Raw genomic sequence first — 13,779 nt, forward strand, 5'->3', positions numbered from 1 at the left:
GTGAAAGTTTTTCTGTTTACATAAATTACGTTTGACATGAATGTTTGTAATGTACATATAAATGAAAGGAGAGTATAGTTATATGGTCTCAAACGCAAATAATTTGCACACCATTTGAATGAATACTAATAACATTACATTTTTTGCTTTTCAAATGTCTGGCAGTAACTTATGCTTTTTTGTATTTAATTGCATAAATACATATACTTATGACTTACTTTCTTAGCATTAAATCTAAAGACCAATTTTTAATTATGTGGTAAATACTAGATTTTCATAAATTTTTAATTTTAAAACAATAATTCTTTATATCGTTAACATCATTTTAAAATAACTCACACGGACTTTTTTATTTATGTTAAATATAAAATTTCAAACATTTTTATTTCTTATATTGAATTTAGAAATAATCAAATCATAGGTAGCACAAAAATATATTACCACTTGCAGCGGCAGCAATAGTTAATTACATTCATTTATATGTGAAGCCTAGAAAATCTTCACTATGCATTCATTTATAAGTTATTTTTAATTTATTCCCTCATACTACATGTGTTGTAATATAAGACATATTATACAGACAACCGGATGTTAATAGAGTTAGAATTATTTCATAAATCCAGAATACTAGGAAAAAGACAGAAGGACATAGCTATGTTCTATATATATATATATATATATATATATATATATATATATATATAGCCAGTCATCTTGATCAGTAATGTCTATTAAATGTGGGGTCTGTCAAAGCTTTGCCTGCTGCACAATCTTGTTTTCCTTTACACCCTTGGGTTCAAGGCATAAAAAGTGCGTACAATCCTTTTCTTCAAGGACACAGCAAACATGAAATGCGTGTAAGTGCGTATGTAAATGTGTATTTATGAGGTCATGTGGGCATGCACTGCTCTGAAAGGCTACGGTCGGTCTAAAAGAGGTAACGGCCTTCGCTGACCTTGAAGATAATCTATGCAAATGATCCTTAAATAGCCGTCCACATTGACAAAGAACTGACGCGTTCCTTACAGATTTCTCTAAATGGCACCTATTGTTAATACAAATTTCTTTTGTAACAAAGAATGAATTGGGTCAGGAAATAGAGTTTAAAGATTTTCTCCAAGTAACACATTTATTACATGACCAAATACTGAATGCTATAAGATAAAAAAAACGCTGATTATACCTTGAATACTTCATTTATTTTTTTAGTGATTATAGTATTATAATGCATTATTTTCCATTATGCTCTTTTTAAAAACCTTATTTATTTATTAGATGTCCCTTTGATACATAAAATTAATTGATGACTTTTTATCATTTCAAAAGGTACTGCAGCTTTACAACTGTTTAAAACAAATTATTTCCATTTTTCTAAATCAAATAAAGTCTAACAAATAATAATGTTAGTATGAAAAAACATAGTGTGTAGTTAGTAAGACGGCGGCAACGGTAATTCTATAGTATGTTATTCCTATCCGTACCTAAGAAAATTTTCTCTTTTGACCTTGATTCAAAATGGGTTCCGATGTATGTTCCAGTTTTTTGAATGCACCCTTTCACATTAACGAAACTATTTAGATACGCCCAAGGACCTTTGGATTTGTTTCAGTTGCTTACATGGGTATATGTAAATGCGAGTACTTTGCGAATCCACTTTAATTTTGTGTTAGGCTTTTAGTTAAAGAAATTGTGGTATTGACAATATTAAATATTAAAGGCCATAAGAAATAAATGAATTTAGAATTTAAAATCAATTAGATTTTATATATGTACATACTTATAAGCCATACAATCTTTTCTTTCGTGAGTGGGATCATTCATCTTGAGGCTTCAGCAACCGTAACAGAAAATATTCAACGACACCCTAAAAATGATGAAGAGGATTACGTTTTGAAGAACCTTTTATATTAATAAACTAGTCTATAACTTAACCTTAGCTATAAAGCTATATTAATTATTGAAATTTCGTGCCTTTAAATGGTAACGTCTTCAGATAGAAACTCAACAATTAAAAAATGATGAAGAGGAGTACATTTTGAAGAACCTTTTATATAACGGTCCTGCACTCCCATAATTTATTAATAAACTAGTCTATAACTTAGCCTTAGCTATAAAGCTATATTAATTATTGAAACTTCGTGCCTTTAAATGGTAACGTCTTTAGATAGAAACTCAACAATTATAGGAGAGAATATAATATAATAAAAATGTAAAATATTCCCTTTCTCGGGTTCATTAAAATATAATAATCTATTTAAATAAAAATGTCAATTTATATTTGTTTAAAATATTAAATCTTTGAAACCTACAATTTTGTTTTGTGTCGTCCTTCGCACTTCACTCTAAAATCATTTATGCGAAATATTCAACAGAATAACAAAATAATTAAATTTCAGTCTGCGCAATAAAACATCTGCTTTGTTATATGTGCCGCGCTAACTCAAATATGTTTAACTTACAACTTTAACATGACATATATTAGTTGGTATATTATTAGTTGAGCCGCCTTAATGGTTATCGAACTTTTTAAACGATATTTTGGTATTATTGAAGAGAGATTTCAATTCAAATAATAATCGATAAGCTTATCAGTTCAACCGATAGTGCCGCAATGCTAATAAGTGCATCTTATAGCATTTAATGAAATAATATTTATTTACAACAAGAACAATTAAAAATGAACTTCCGATACGCGAGTCTGTTGGGCCGCAAAAGCAATTGCTTAAGTGTTGCTGCAAAAACAGGTAAGTAATATTTGTAGTTCTATGAAATTGCAAACCGAACTATTCACGGAAAGATTCAATTTCTTATTAGCTGTAAATTTTTTCAAATTTACATGCATATGTATGCAATTTGAAAAGTATAATCTTGATATGTATTTGAATATATGTATATAATATTACGAACAAAATAAGTTCCTGGACTTTGATTCCGAAAGCGAAAAATCCGATGAGGCCAAAGTCCAACATAAAGCAACAACAACCCGGGCAGTGACGTGTGATGCTTAATACAAAAATATACATACATAAGTATGTATATGTATACATATGTATATTTACAAGTTGGAAGAAATGTGTTATAAACATATAAACTACTCATTATATTTGATTCTATTAAAATACTCCAAATGTTTAATGTTCCTTTAAAAATATAATATAAAAATATGACTATTATTGTTGATTTATTTTTTACAGTTGAATATCGCCCATTATCTGTAGCTGCTGCTCCTCAAGCCAAACCTAGCAAAAGTTCATTCGGCAAAAATATTGTACTTGTTGATGGCGTGCGAACTCCATTCTTGACATCTGGTACTTCCTACTCGAAATTAATGCCTCATGAATTGGCAAGGCATGCATTATTGTAAGTGCTCTGTTAATTGCCTAATGGAAATAGGCACACATTTATTTATTTATTTGTTCAGATCACTTTTGCAAAAGAATCGCCTTGATAAGGAAATCATTGATTATATAGTATACGGAAGCGTCATTCAAGAGGTAAAAACGTCTAATATCGCACGTGAGGCGGCATTAGCGGCTGGTTTCAGTGATAAAACACCCGCCCACACCGTCACGATGGCTTGTATTAGTTCAAATGCGGTAAACTGTTAAATGCAGATTGAAATTGTAAGAAGTTAACCAATTCCAATTTTGTAGGCAATAACTACTGGTATGGGTCTCATTGCCACGAATACTTACGATGTTATAGTTGCTGGAGGTGTTGAGTTTATGTCCGATGTTCCCATTCGCCATTCCCGTAAAATGCGTGCTCTGATGCTGAAAGCAAATAAGGCCAAAACATTGGGCCAGCAGCTCTCCTTGCTTTCCACATTCAGACCTGCATTTTTGGCGCCAGAGGTAAAAATACAAAAAGAAAATCATGAAACGAATAAGAATATTATTTTAATTCGTAGTTGCCTGCTGTAGCTGAATTCTCATCTGGAGAGACGATGGGGCATTCCGCCGATCGACTTGCATCTGCTTTTAATGTGAGCCGCAGCGAACAGGATGAATATGCGTTGAGATCGCACACTCTGGCTAAGCAAGCTCAGGATAAGGGATATTTTACCGATTTAGTCCCTTTTAAAGGTACAAATATATAATATGCATATATATTTTCGGGGGAGCATCTACCATACCCCGCTCCACCTTCCCTTCCAACCCCTGTAGTTTCACTGCTTAGAATCTGTTCTATAAATACTCAAAATATCTCCCATGCAGAGTTGCATATTGTAAGTTGGTCCACTAACTTATTTTTTTATATTTCAGTACAAGGTGTCGATCAGGTAGTCGACAAAGATAATGGAATTCGTGTCTCCAGTCCCGAAAGTCTGGCCAAACTCAAACCCGCATTTGTTAAACCCTATGGATCAATTACGGCGGCAAATGCTTCATTTTTGGTAATTTGTTGATTTATTTTTGGCACGCAGTCTTTTTTGTAAGCAAATATTTTTATTTTATTAGACCGATGGTGCTTCAGCTTGTATCATTATGACAGAGGAGAAGGCCAAAGAATTGGGATTGAAACCCAAGGCCTATCTGCGTGATTTTCTCTACGTGTCGCAAGACCCCGTAAACCAGCTGCTGTTAGGTCCAGCCTATGGAATACCAAAATTACTTAGCAAAACGGGTCTCTCATTGAAGGATATTGATTCCTGGGAAATCCATGAGGCCTTTGCTGGTCAAATTATAGCAAATCTTAAGGCAATGGATTCAGATTGGTTTTGCAAGACTTACTTGGGCCTAAGCGAGAAAGTGGGTTCGCCTGACTTAAATAAATGGAACAACTGGGGCGGATCTCTTTCCATTGGTCACCCATTTGCCGCAACTGGTGTTCGCTTGTGCATGCACACAGCTAACCGTTTGATTCGCGAGGATGGAAAGCTTGGGGTAGTTGCAGCTTGTGCAGCTGGTGGCCAAGGCGTTGCTATGCTTATTGAACGTTATCCCGGTGCAACAGCAGACTGAACTTTGAAATGATTATGCGAATTAATTGCAAGTGTAGAATAGGTTTTATATAAATAAAATTTTTAATAGTTGAAACACTAAGCAATTGCGAAAAACTCGTTTGGTAAATATAATTTTTATCCTAACATTTTTGGTTTTATTCATCTGAATCATAAAGCTGCTTTTGTCTCAACTTTGCTTGTAGGACATCGTTTTCATTGTATGTAAGATGCAAAGGAGGTATAAGAGCGCATGCCACCATCCGATTTTCTGCATTCAAAAAATTAAACGTTGCACATGCCTATAAATAGACAAAAAATAAAAAACCAAGGAAAAATGGTTTATGTACATTCATTTTTACCTGCTCTGTCCGAAGTACCTCAACGTTGATTTTGTATTTTTTCATAAACTCAATTATCCTTTTTGAAAGACTTGTTGATGGACTTTGATCACCAATTCCAATTATTAGTACATCCAATTTTGGCTCTAATGTGGGAAAAAGTCTTAAGCTCTGCTCATTTATGTCTTCGAAGGAGTTCACGTTCCACGAAAGCACGGATCTAAAATGAAAACACAATTTGGGCGCCGGCAATAAAAACTCAATCATTATTATGTACCTCGGAAAAACAGTGATGGGTCCTATTAGTACCATATCATTATTCAGCCGAAATCCATACTGGCTGTACCCGGTGATCATTAGTCCGAGATTCACTTCCGTGTTGAATATCGAAACTTTTGTTTTGCCATCATAGTCATATGCATTACTAAATTTAATTCCTGATGTCGAGGTAAACTGTCTAGCCTGCGATAAGTTGGTCGCTTTATAAATTCTCGGCAAAACATTTTTTACAATTTGTCTAATCATTTGTTTATATAATTTTCAGGCCTCTATTACGCTATATTTACATACAAACGTATGAAAAATTCATTTTACGCGATTTGTCGCTTTGTAATTGCAGCAATCGAGTACGCTATCACATGTCGATTGCTTAGATATATTTTGACCGATAATAAATCGAATTGCATTGTTGAAAACACAAGAAGGCATTAAAAATTACACAAATAAAAATTCGTAAACATATTAATAATATTAACTCTTAAATTGCAACAAACTTATTGCGCTTTTATCCAAAAACCGAAAGCACGAGTTATCTTAAAAACATAACTCTGATACACCTGTGCCTGCATGCATATGTAAATAAATATCGTGAAAAATCGTCAACCAGTTGCTTGGATTCACAACATTAATAACAATATGCATGTTTAACAAGTCTATATGGGGATTAAAGCGATTGTCCTGTAATGAAACATTTCAATTTCGACAGTAAGTTGAAGGACTATTTGAAATTTGTAATATGTACATATACATATGTAGTTAGTCAACATTATTAACTGCACGTATGTAGTATATGATTACATACATACATGTACATATGTATGTTGCTTGTATGTAATCATCATCATCATACGTACATACATATGTACTTAATATCTCTGTTCTACACATATTGGCGAAATGCTCATTCATTCGTTTAATGCATTCATACATATGTATGTAAGTACATTCAGAAATAGAAACGGATGAGGGGCTATATATGCGTCATGCATTATGTACTCACGCACACACATCCATATCTACGTAAATATAAATATGTAGTTCTAAATATCTGTTTATTTTTTATCATTTTGCAATATTCTGTCATATTTTATGAACACCGAAAATAACAGTGGACTTAAACAACGTGTATTTAAAATTCATGAACATTATAATGCTTGAAATCATGCAATCAAAATTTCCTGGACTTACATTTTGATTTCTGATCTGCATACATACATATATTGATTACATTTATTATGTTGTGGTTGAAATCAACGGCAATTTATTTTAATTTTATTTTTAATCGGTGAAATTGTATATACGCAAAAAAAATTTCGAATAAGTTAGAAGAATTATGCGTTACTACAACCCATCTGCACTAATAATTGATGTATAATATTTTTTGTTTTCAGCATTTTTGAAAATACTTTTGCGAAGAATTTGAGCCCTGAAGCTACCTCAACGTCCCAAAATGATCGGGCCCAGCTCACAAATAAGCAAAATATTGTTAACACTTCTTTTTCTGTTAATCATATTTTATGTATTTATGGATGTTGAGCTTTATCTGCGAGTACACAACTATGCTATTGACCGAAATTATCACATTAATGACTCCACGCAGTCAACATTGTTGCCAGCACCAACGAACTTAGCATCTGATTTGAGCAGTACTCCGAAGTCGCCCACCGTCTTGAAAGAGCCGTCCTACGAAGATTACACATGGATATCTTGTGACATAAATCCACTGTGCCATATAACTGTGAAGGCGATATTGCTGGATCACACGAATCATTACCTTTTTGCGCCGCTGGCAACAATTTTTGATAATATCATTGGATTTTCTCGATCAACATTTATCACTCCTAACATGATTTCGTTTTTTCATGTGGGCGTAGCTTGTGTTTCGGGAAAGCTCGTCTCATCCGACAGCCTGGGATACAGACGACTTGGTGTTTTACTCTTCCAAATCAGAACATTTCTAGATGATCTGGACGGACATGTGGCTCGCGTAAGAAAAAATATTCGTGGTGAACGATCGGAAATTGGCACGTCAGGGTACTATGTTGACGGTCTTTGCGATGGTCTTGGATGTATTGCACTTCTATTGGGCATATTTTTTTACCTGAAGAACAATCCACCTCGAAGAGGATACTCAATCATACCAATGACTGATGCCAAAACGCCTGAGACAGCAATAATACCTAAAATGAAAGCAACTACGCGGAAAGTCGCAAAAAATGTAATCAGCTTTACAGGTCAACTTTTATTGAGTTCGACGGCTTGGAATCGTTACATTGCTGTTTATCAGAATATGCTGGAACGTAATGATGTTAGCAATACCCAATATCAGTGCCAGAACTATGTGTTTAAATCGACGTGGTTCTTTTGTGTAGCCTGGATGTGGCGTATAGTTAACGTACATGCCCTATTGCATTGCGTACTGCTTAGTATATTCTGCGACAAGTTGTGGGACTTTTTAAAAGCCATACGTTGTAGTGGTTACATTATATTATTAGTTGCTATTTGTTTAACCGAAATGCACATTTTGGAAGCCCAGAACTATATTTTTAATTCGACAACGTGCAGTAACATTTCACTGTGATTTTAATATTGTTATAAAATAAATACAATAACGTTTGTGTACCGTACATTTTTAATTATTAATTTTTACATTTTACTGCTATTCCCCATCCAGACTTATGACACTGATTGGAAGCGCAACCATCAAAAACAGTCCTGGCCGTAGGGCTGCAAACAAGACTAGCTTTTAATAGTGTCTTGTTTTTATTTTAAAAATCAGGCGTAAAAATGAGTTGACGGATACCGTACATTGAGACTGTGATATTTTTTTTATACCCTGCACCGAAAGGGTATACTAGTTTAGTTTAGCAAATGTAAGTACATATGTACATACATACATGTATGTACATACATATATATATATGTAGCACACAGAAGAAGCCATTTCTATCTGTCTGTATGGACGCAAGGATTTCAGAAAGTGTAATAGTTAAAAAAAAACAATCTTTATATCCACATTCTCCTACGTCCCTGAATAGACAAGTTTTGTTGGTAATTATTCGATGTTTTAATCATGTCTAATTTCACTATGATTACAAACGCCAGAACGTATGTATGTTTATATACGTATGTATGTATGTGTGTATATTGTAACGTTCAAATGTGTTTTTGACATATCAACCGCGACTGAGACATATGGAAAATGGAACTGCTGAAGTTTTCACATATGTGAGAAAGTCCTGTCAACATTGAAAATTGACGTTTTATTATAGACATTCATTCATTTAAGTACATACACATCTATGCATAAGTGGTATTCCCACTCCTGATTATGATTTATAATACATTCTGATCAGCTGCTCATAGGTACTCCACGCAAATCCTGCAGTGTGACCAAAGAGACTGCGTAAAAAACGATTACATTATTGATTCCATTTAACAATCAAATTACAATTTTCTTTTCAAATATAACATATTGCTGTTCTTTTCGGTTCCTGCAGAAATCCCACTAGTGGTATTGATACAATTTGTTTCTTTGGAAAAAGAAACAAGCTACTGTACAATAATTGCTCAATCAATAGGCAGGATAACATAAAACAAACCAATACGACTTATTGATCTTTTTTCTGACATATGTACACATTTATTTGATATAATGATTTTGTTAATTGCTCGATAGGCGTTAGTGAAGTAGTATCTAGTATTTTCAATAACAATATTGATCGGGTAAACTAGAGAAATATATCAGCATACCACATTACGTGTATATCGATACAATACTCATCCCTATTTGATATACATACTAAAAATATTTCACAAGCGAAAAAAGATGAATCTGTCAAAGTTAGATTTTTTTCAAATGAAATTGTAATTATTCTTTTTTTTTTACTTCAATCTATTGGAAAATTGGATGTGCTATTTTCCTAGCGTGTGTTGTGTCGAGAATCGAGCGTGAAAAGAAACTTTTATGCATACTTAAAGTTTTGGAAGAATCGTGTGCTGCGCGAACGAATGTGTAAAAAGTGATTCTGGTTCTGCCTGTGTGTGAATCTTGTGAGAGAGCGATCTGCTTGCTTTATTATAATAAAAAAAAAATTAAATCATTTCGTGTGTGAAGACACTACATCTGTAGTGATAATCTAACCCCCCACTCAATAGTGTAAGATTTCTTGTATAATCATTTAGGACGGCTCTACCATTTTATGTGCACGTTTACATCTGGATATACTTATGTAATTTACGTTAACTGAGTTTTATGCTTTGCTTAGATAAAATATTGCCCTTTTATCTACGAAATTATTTATTATTATTATGTTAGGTACATTTTACAAAGTTTCTACAAATAAGGAAACATACATACATATGTATGTACAGTACCCGTCAATGTTTCGACCAACTGAGCCAATACTCAGAAGGACCATTCACTGCTCACAAACACTGTAGGTGTGCAGAGCTTCCTAAAACATTTCTGAAATATGTATGTGTGTACTTACAATGGTTCCTAGGGTACTACACCGAATATATGTATGATGAATGTATGCATAAGTTTTGCGGTGTGAACGTGAACCTCACAGAAATATTCTCCCCAATGTTTTAAACCCCATGTCAGGCAAATGTATTTTACACTTATGTACATATGTGATTAAATTTTCTATTATCAATCAAAGGGTAATACAATTACGAGAAGAAAGTTAAAAGACGTATTTCATGAAATACCATTTATCAGATTCGTTGTTCGTGTTGCTTCAATTTTCTTTACAAAAATTACAATTTGTTTTTTAAATGCCTAAGTACGAGAAAAATTGCAACAAGAAAAAAAAAACATGGCTCGTGTGAAGTTAACCATTATACAAAAATATATGTATGTACATATGTGAATTATTCTTGAATGTCATTGATTTTTAAACGGATCTGTATGTATGTATGTATGTACAATAGGTTGAATAGGTGGAATTGATTGATGATGAAAATGTGTGCCGGTTACAAATATATTTTTGTGAATAAATATAAAAAAAAAGTTAAAATGATCTACGTATCAATTTTTGTAACTATGAAAGAATGATGTTAAAACTTTAGCATGATTAAACAAACTCAATAAAATTCTATACATGTATATATATACTCGTACATATGGGTGTTCCTTAAAGTTGCGAAATGGCAGGAACACCAAATTAAAATCGTAGCTTTTGGTTATTATTCGTTTGAAAGTTTTTTCCGTATCTCTTGAGTTTTATATTCAGGTAATAGTCATATGGAGAGTTATTAATCGACCTTAGTCGAGTTTAGATATGTATGTATATATTTTTTGTGGTATTGCCAAAGCCACGTTTTTTTTTTGTAAGTGATGAAAAGAAAATTTATGGGAGGGATGTGTGAGTGTATTTGTAGCTGTTATTTGTTTTTATACTATAGAATGTCGAGTGCTGAATAGTTTTCAAATGGTGGCCTATCCTGTGTCTATGAAATAATTTGATAATTTTTATAAAATTTCTAGAATATCGAAGACAAGGCGTTATGGACTTTGTCCAAGTATCCGAGGAGGAGGGTGATGAGCCAATCGAGTTGCCAGCTGAAGAAGATGGAACCCTTCTCTTATCGACACTTCAAGCACAATTTCCAGGCTCTTGCGGTCTTAAATACAGGAATATGGATACAAAGGCTGTGCGAGGCGTTCGATCAAACGAGGGCAGACTATTTCCGCCAAGCGTTGATTCGTCCTGGGGAGAATATATATACTTTTGTGTATTTCCAAAAGGTATTGCGCATTTCAGAAGCTCTGCCGCACAAATCGACAGTCCTTATCGCCCCATATTGCCTCCCGTAGAAAACAAACGCAAAAGCGATGATAACTTGGAAAACTCGACGGCGAAAACTAAACGCATCGAAACACGTCTCCGTTGTACTGACTTGATTGTCTTGGGGTTGCCTTGGAAAACCACTGAGGATAGTCTAAGGGAATATTTTGAGAGTTACGGTGAAGTGCTAATGGCGCAGATTAAGAAAGATGTTAAATCGGGGCAATCAAAGGGATTTGGATTTGTTCGATTTGGTTCTTACGAAGCTCAAATGCGTGTGCTTTCTAATCGCCACCTCATTGATGGCCGTTGGTGTGAAGTTAAAGTTCCAAATTCAAAGGTATAGAAATTGCAAACAGAAAGTTAACCCTTTCTTAAAATATGTATATTTCTTTTTATTATAGGGTATGGGCCACCAAGTTCCATGTAAAGTTTTCGTTGGTCGATGTACTGAAGATATAAATTCTGATGATCTCCGAGAGTATTTTTCAAAATTTGGAGAGGTGACCGATGTCTTTATTCCCCGACCTTTTAGAGCATTCAGCTTTGTCACATTTCTCGACCCCGATGTAGCTCAATCGCTATGCGGAGAAGACCACATAATAAAAGGTAAACTTTGACATACGATATTTCTAGATAAAATATAATATTCATTTAATTCCTTTTTTAGGCGTGTCAGTGCACGTTTCCAATGCTGCCCCAAAAGCTGAACAGAACCGAAGCCACCAAGGACAAAATTTCAACTATAATTCTGGGAATAACTTTGGCATGCACTCATACCATCATCAGGGAAATCACATGAATTCAGGCCGAAGTGGACACCACAGAGGTAATAATCAACACAATGCGCATGGAAGTGGTGATAACCCTACAATCGGCAATAGTCACAGCAACATTGGCAGTGGTGGCTACGGAATGGGTGGAAATAACTTTGGTGGAAATTCAGGTGGGGGCTATAATAATAGCGGTAGTCACAATAGTGGCGGGAACATGAATCGCCAGGATGGTGGTATGCCCTATAATAGGCAGAACAATTACCATGGCATGAACCAGCCGCATAATGGTAATGTAGGGAGTGGCGGCTGGATGAACCAACAGAACAGGGGCCATTTGGATATGCCAAATCTTCAGGCATTAGGCATTAATCCACAAGGATCAAGCTCATCAAACCAAGGGCAAAATATGAACAACCCTTTAGGCGTCGGACTTAATTTAAACTCATTGCCGATGAACCCTGCTTTGGTTGCTGCTGCGTTGAATCAGTGGAGCCTTCTAGGCAATCAGCTGCAAAATCAAAACCAGGATCAGCAGGCAAGCCTTCTAACTTCTATCCTTGTTTCAAACAAAAAACTCTTTCAGTTACCTTTCAGGGAGGCAATTTTTTATCATGGGTGGCTCAAAACAGCGGTCATTCCAACGCTAGCAACATGAACAATTGCGGCGGGAGAAAAGGATCTAATAACCCTAATTCGGGCTCAGCTGGAATGATAAAAGGCGACAACTCTGGTTGTAACGACCAACAGGTTGGTTTCTAAAGAAACACGCCGAATTCCCCTTTAATTTTCGATTTAATGGAATTTCATTAATTTTTTATTAGCGTCAGAAACAATCATATGCAAGACATATTTTTAGTTAAAATATCTAATTTCCATATGATCGAAAGTAAGAGTTGAGGAACTCGGAATTGAGGAAAGAAAGCAAATTTTATTGACTTGTTATTCACTGCATTACAGAATGGAAACTCCGGCTGGTCGAATCAAAGCAGCGGCTCTAATTCTGTTGACAAATCTAATTTCCTTTAAATAGTTTATTTTAATGTGTGTACCAACTCTCGGTATTTAAAAACACCTAGGTTACTTTGTATTTAAACCAAACATTTAAGTTACATGTACCTACATACATACATATATACAATTAAAACAATTGTCTTTGTAATATGTTCGAGCATGGTATAATCTTTGATAAGCTGATTAAATAAATAAAATGTTCACTCTAAAATTATAATATTACCTCAAAATATCTTATTCTTCTCAGCTTATATCCTAAATACTGGAATCCAGAACTGAATTCTGCAGGCTTTTATAGGAACTACTTGTTGATTATAAATATGTTTTTCCAGTTAAAGTCAAGCAAATTTTTTGTCCAAAAACAATTCGATTTTTCGTATTGCTATTTCTATGAAAATAAAAATGTTATTAGCAATTCAGAAAAACTGCAAGGCTTTTCGACTAATATAGATGTGTTTGTCGTATGCATGTCTTATCAGTATCGTCCTGGCGAGAAACTATCGATAAGCAATATTTCGACAAAAATTAAATTTCAAATTTAAAAGAACTTAGCAAGGAATCACGCATATTTCAAAGCGGCAAGCCATATCGAATATATAAATTCGCGATTTTTTCCGATGAGCTTCTTTTGTATA

The 13,779-nt window shown here is 34.2% G+C and overlaps 4 protein-coding genes across 8 annotated transcripts; 3 read left to right on the forward strand and 1 right to left on the reverse strand.

The window, feature by feature from the left end:
* The first annotated feature begins 2,604 nt into the window (after positions 1-2,604).
* LOC115621519 (trifunctional enzyme subunit beta, mitochondrial) lies at positions 2,605-5,045 on the forward strand. Its single transcript, XM_030515188.1, has 7 exons — positions 2,605-2,744; positions 3,195-3,360; positions 3,422-3,596; positions 3,654-3,854; positions 3,911-4,085; positions 4,266-4,396; positions 4,461-5,045. Exons 1-7 carry the CDS (start codon positions 2,678-2,680, stop codon positions 4,962-4,964), a joined length of 1,419 nt encoding a protein of 472 aa, XP_030371048.1. The 5' UTR covers positions 2,605-2,677; the 3' UTR covers positions 4,965-5,045.
* A 29-nt stretch (positions 5,046-5,074) lies between these two features.
* Positions 5,075-5,852, reverse strand: LOC115621530 (NADH dehydrogenase [ubiquinone] 1 alpha subcomplex assembly factor 3). The gene is made up of 3 exons (XM_030515199.1): positions 5,561-5,852; positions 5,305-5,503; positions 5,075-5,244 (listed from the first exon to the last, which is right to left on the reverse strand). Exons 1-3 carry the CDS (start codon positions 5,806-5,808, stop codon positions 5,101-5,103), a joined length of 591 nt encoding a protein of 196 aa, XP_030371059.1. The 5' UTR covers positions 5,809-5,852; the 3' UTR covers positions 5,075-5,100.
* Positions 5,853-6,012: 160 nt separating this feature from the next.
* Positions 6,013-8,189, forward strand: LOC115631768 (ceramide phosphoethanolamine synthase). Its single transcript, XM_030528607.1, has 2 exons — positions 6,013-6,267; positions 6,954-8,189. Exon 2 carries the CDS (start codon positions 7,013-7,015, stop codon positions 8,141-8,143), a length of 1,131 nt encoding a protein of 376 aa, XP_030384467.1. The 5' UTR covers positions 6,013-6,267; positions 6,954-7,012; the 3' UTR covers positions 8,144-8,189.
* Positions 8,190-9,398: 1,209 nt separating this feature from the next.
* On the forward strand, positions 9,399-13,361 carry LOC115620648 (TAR DNA-binding protein 43). Of its 5 annotated transcripts, XM_030514023.1 has the most exons (7): positions 9,462-9,721; positions 11,057-11,317; positions 11,387-11,697; positions 11,762-11,966; positions 12,028-12,668; positions 12,728-12,880; positions 13,091-13,361. In XM_030514023.1, the coding sequence occupies exons 2-7, from the start codon at positions 11,077-11,079 to the stop codon at positions 13,157-13,159; spliced, it is 1,620 nt and encodes a 539-aa protein (XP_030369883.1). In that variant the 5' UTR covers positions 9,462-9,721; positions 11,057-11,076; the 3' UTR covers positions 13,160-13,361. The 5 variants fall into 5 exon arrangements, with proteins under 5 accessions (XP_030369868.1, XP_030369892.1, XP_030369860.1 ...); XM_030514008.1 differs by lacking the exon at positions 9,462-9,721 and adding an exon at positions 9,399-9,429 and having other exon boundaries at positions 11,057-11,697; XM_030514032.1 differs by having other exon boundaries at positions 9,457-9,721; positions 11,057-11,697; positions 12,028-12,186; positions 12,717-12,880.
* The last annotated feature ends 418 nt before the right edge of the window (positions 13,362-13,779 follow it).

This window comes from Scaptodrosophila lebanonensis, unplaced genomic scaffold (assembly GCF_003285725.1).
Source record: "Scaptodrosophila lebanonensis strain 11010-0011.00,11010-0021.00 unplaced genomic scaffold, SlebRS2 tig00000001-arrow-pilon, whole genome shotgun sequence".
NCBI classification, from domain to species: Eukaryota; Metazoa; Arthropoda; class Insecta; order Diptera; family Drosophilidae; genus Scaptodrosophila; species Scaptodrosophila lebanonensis.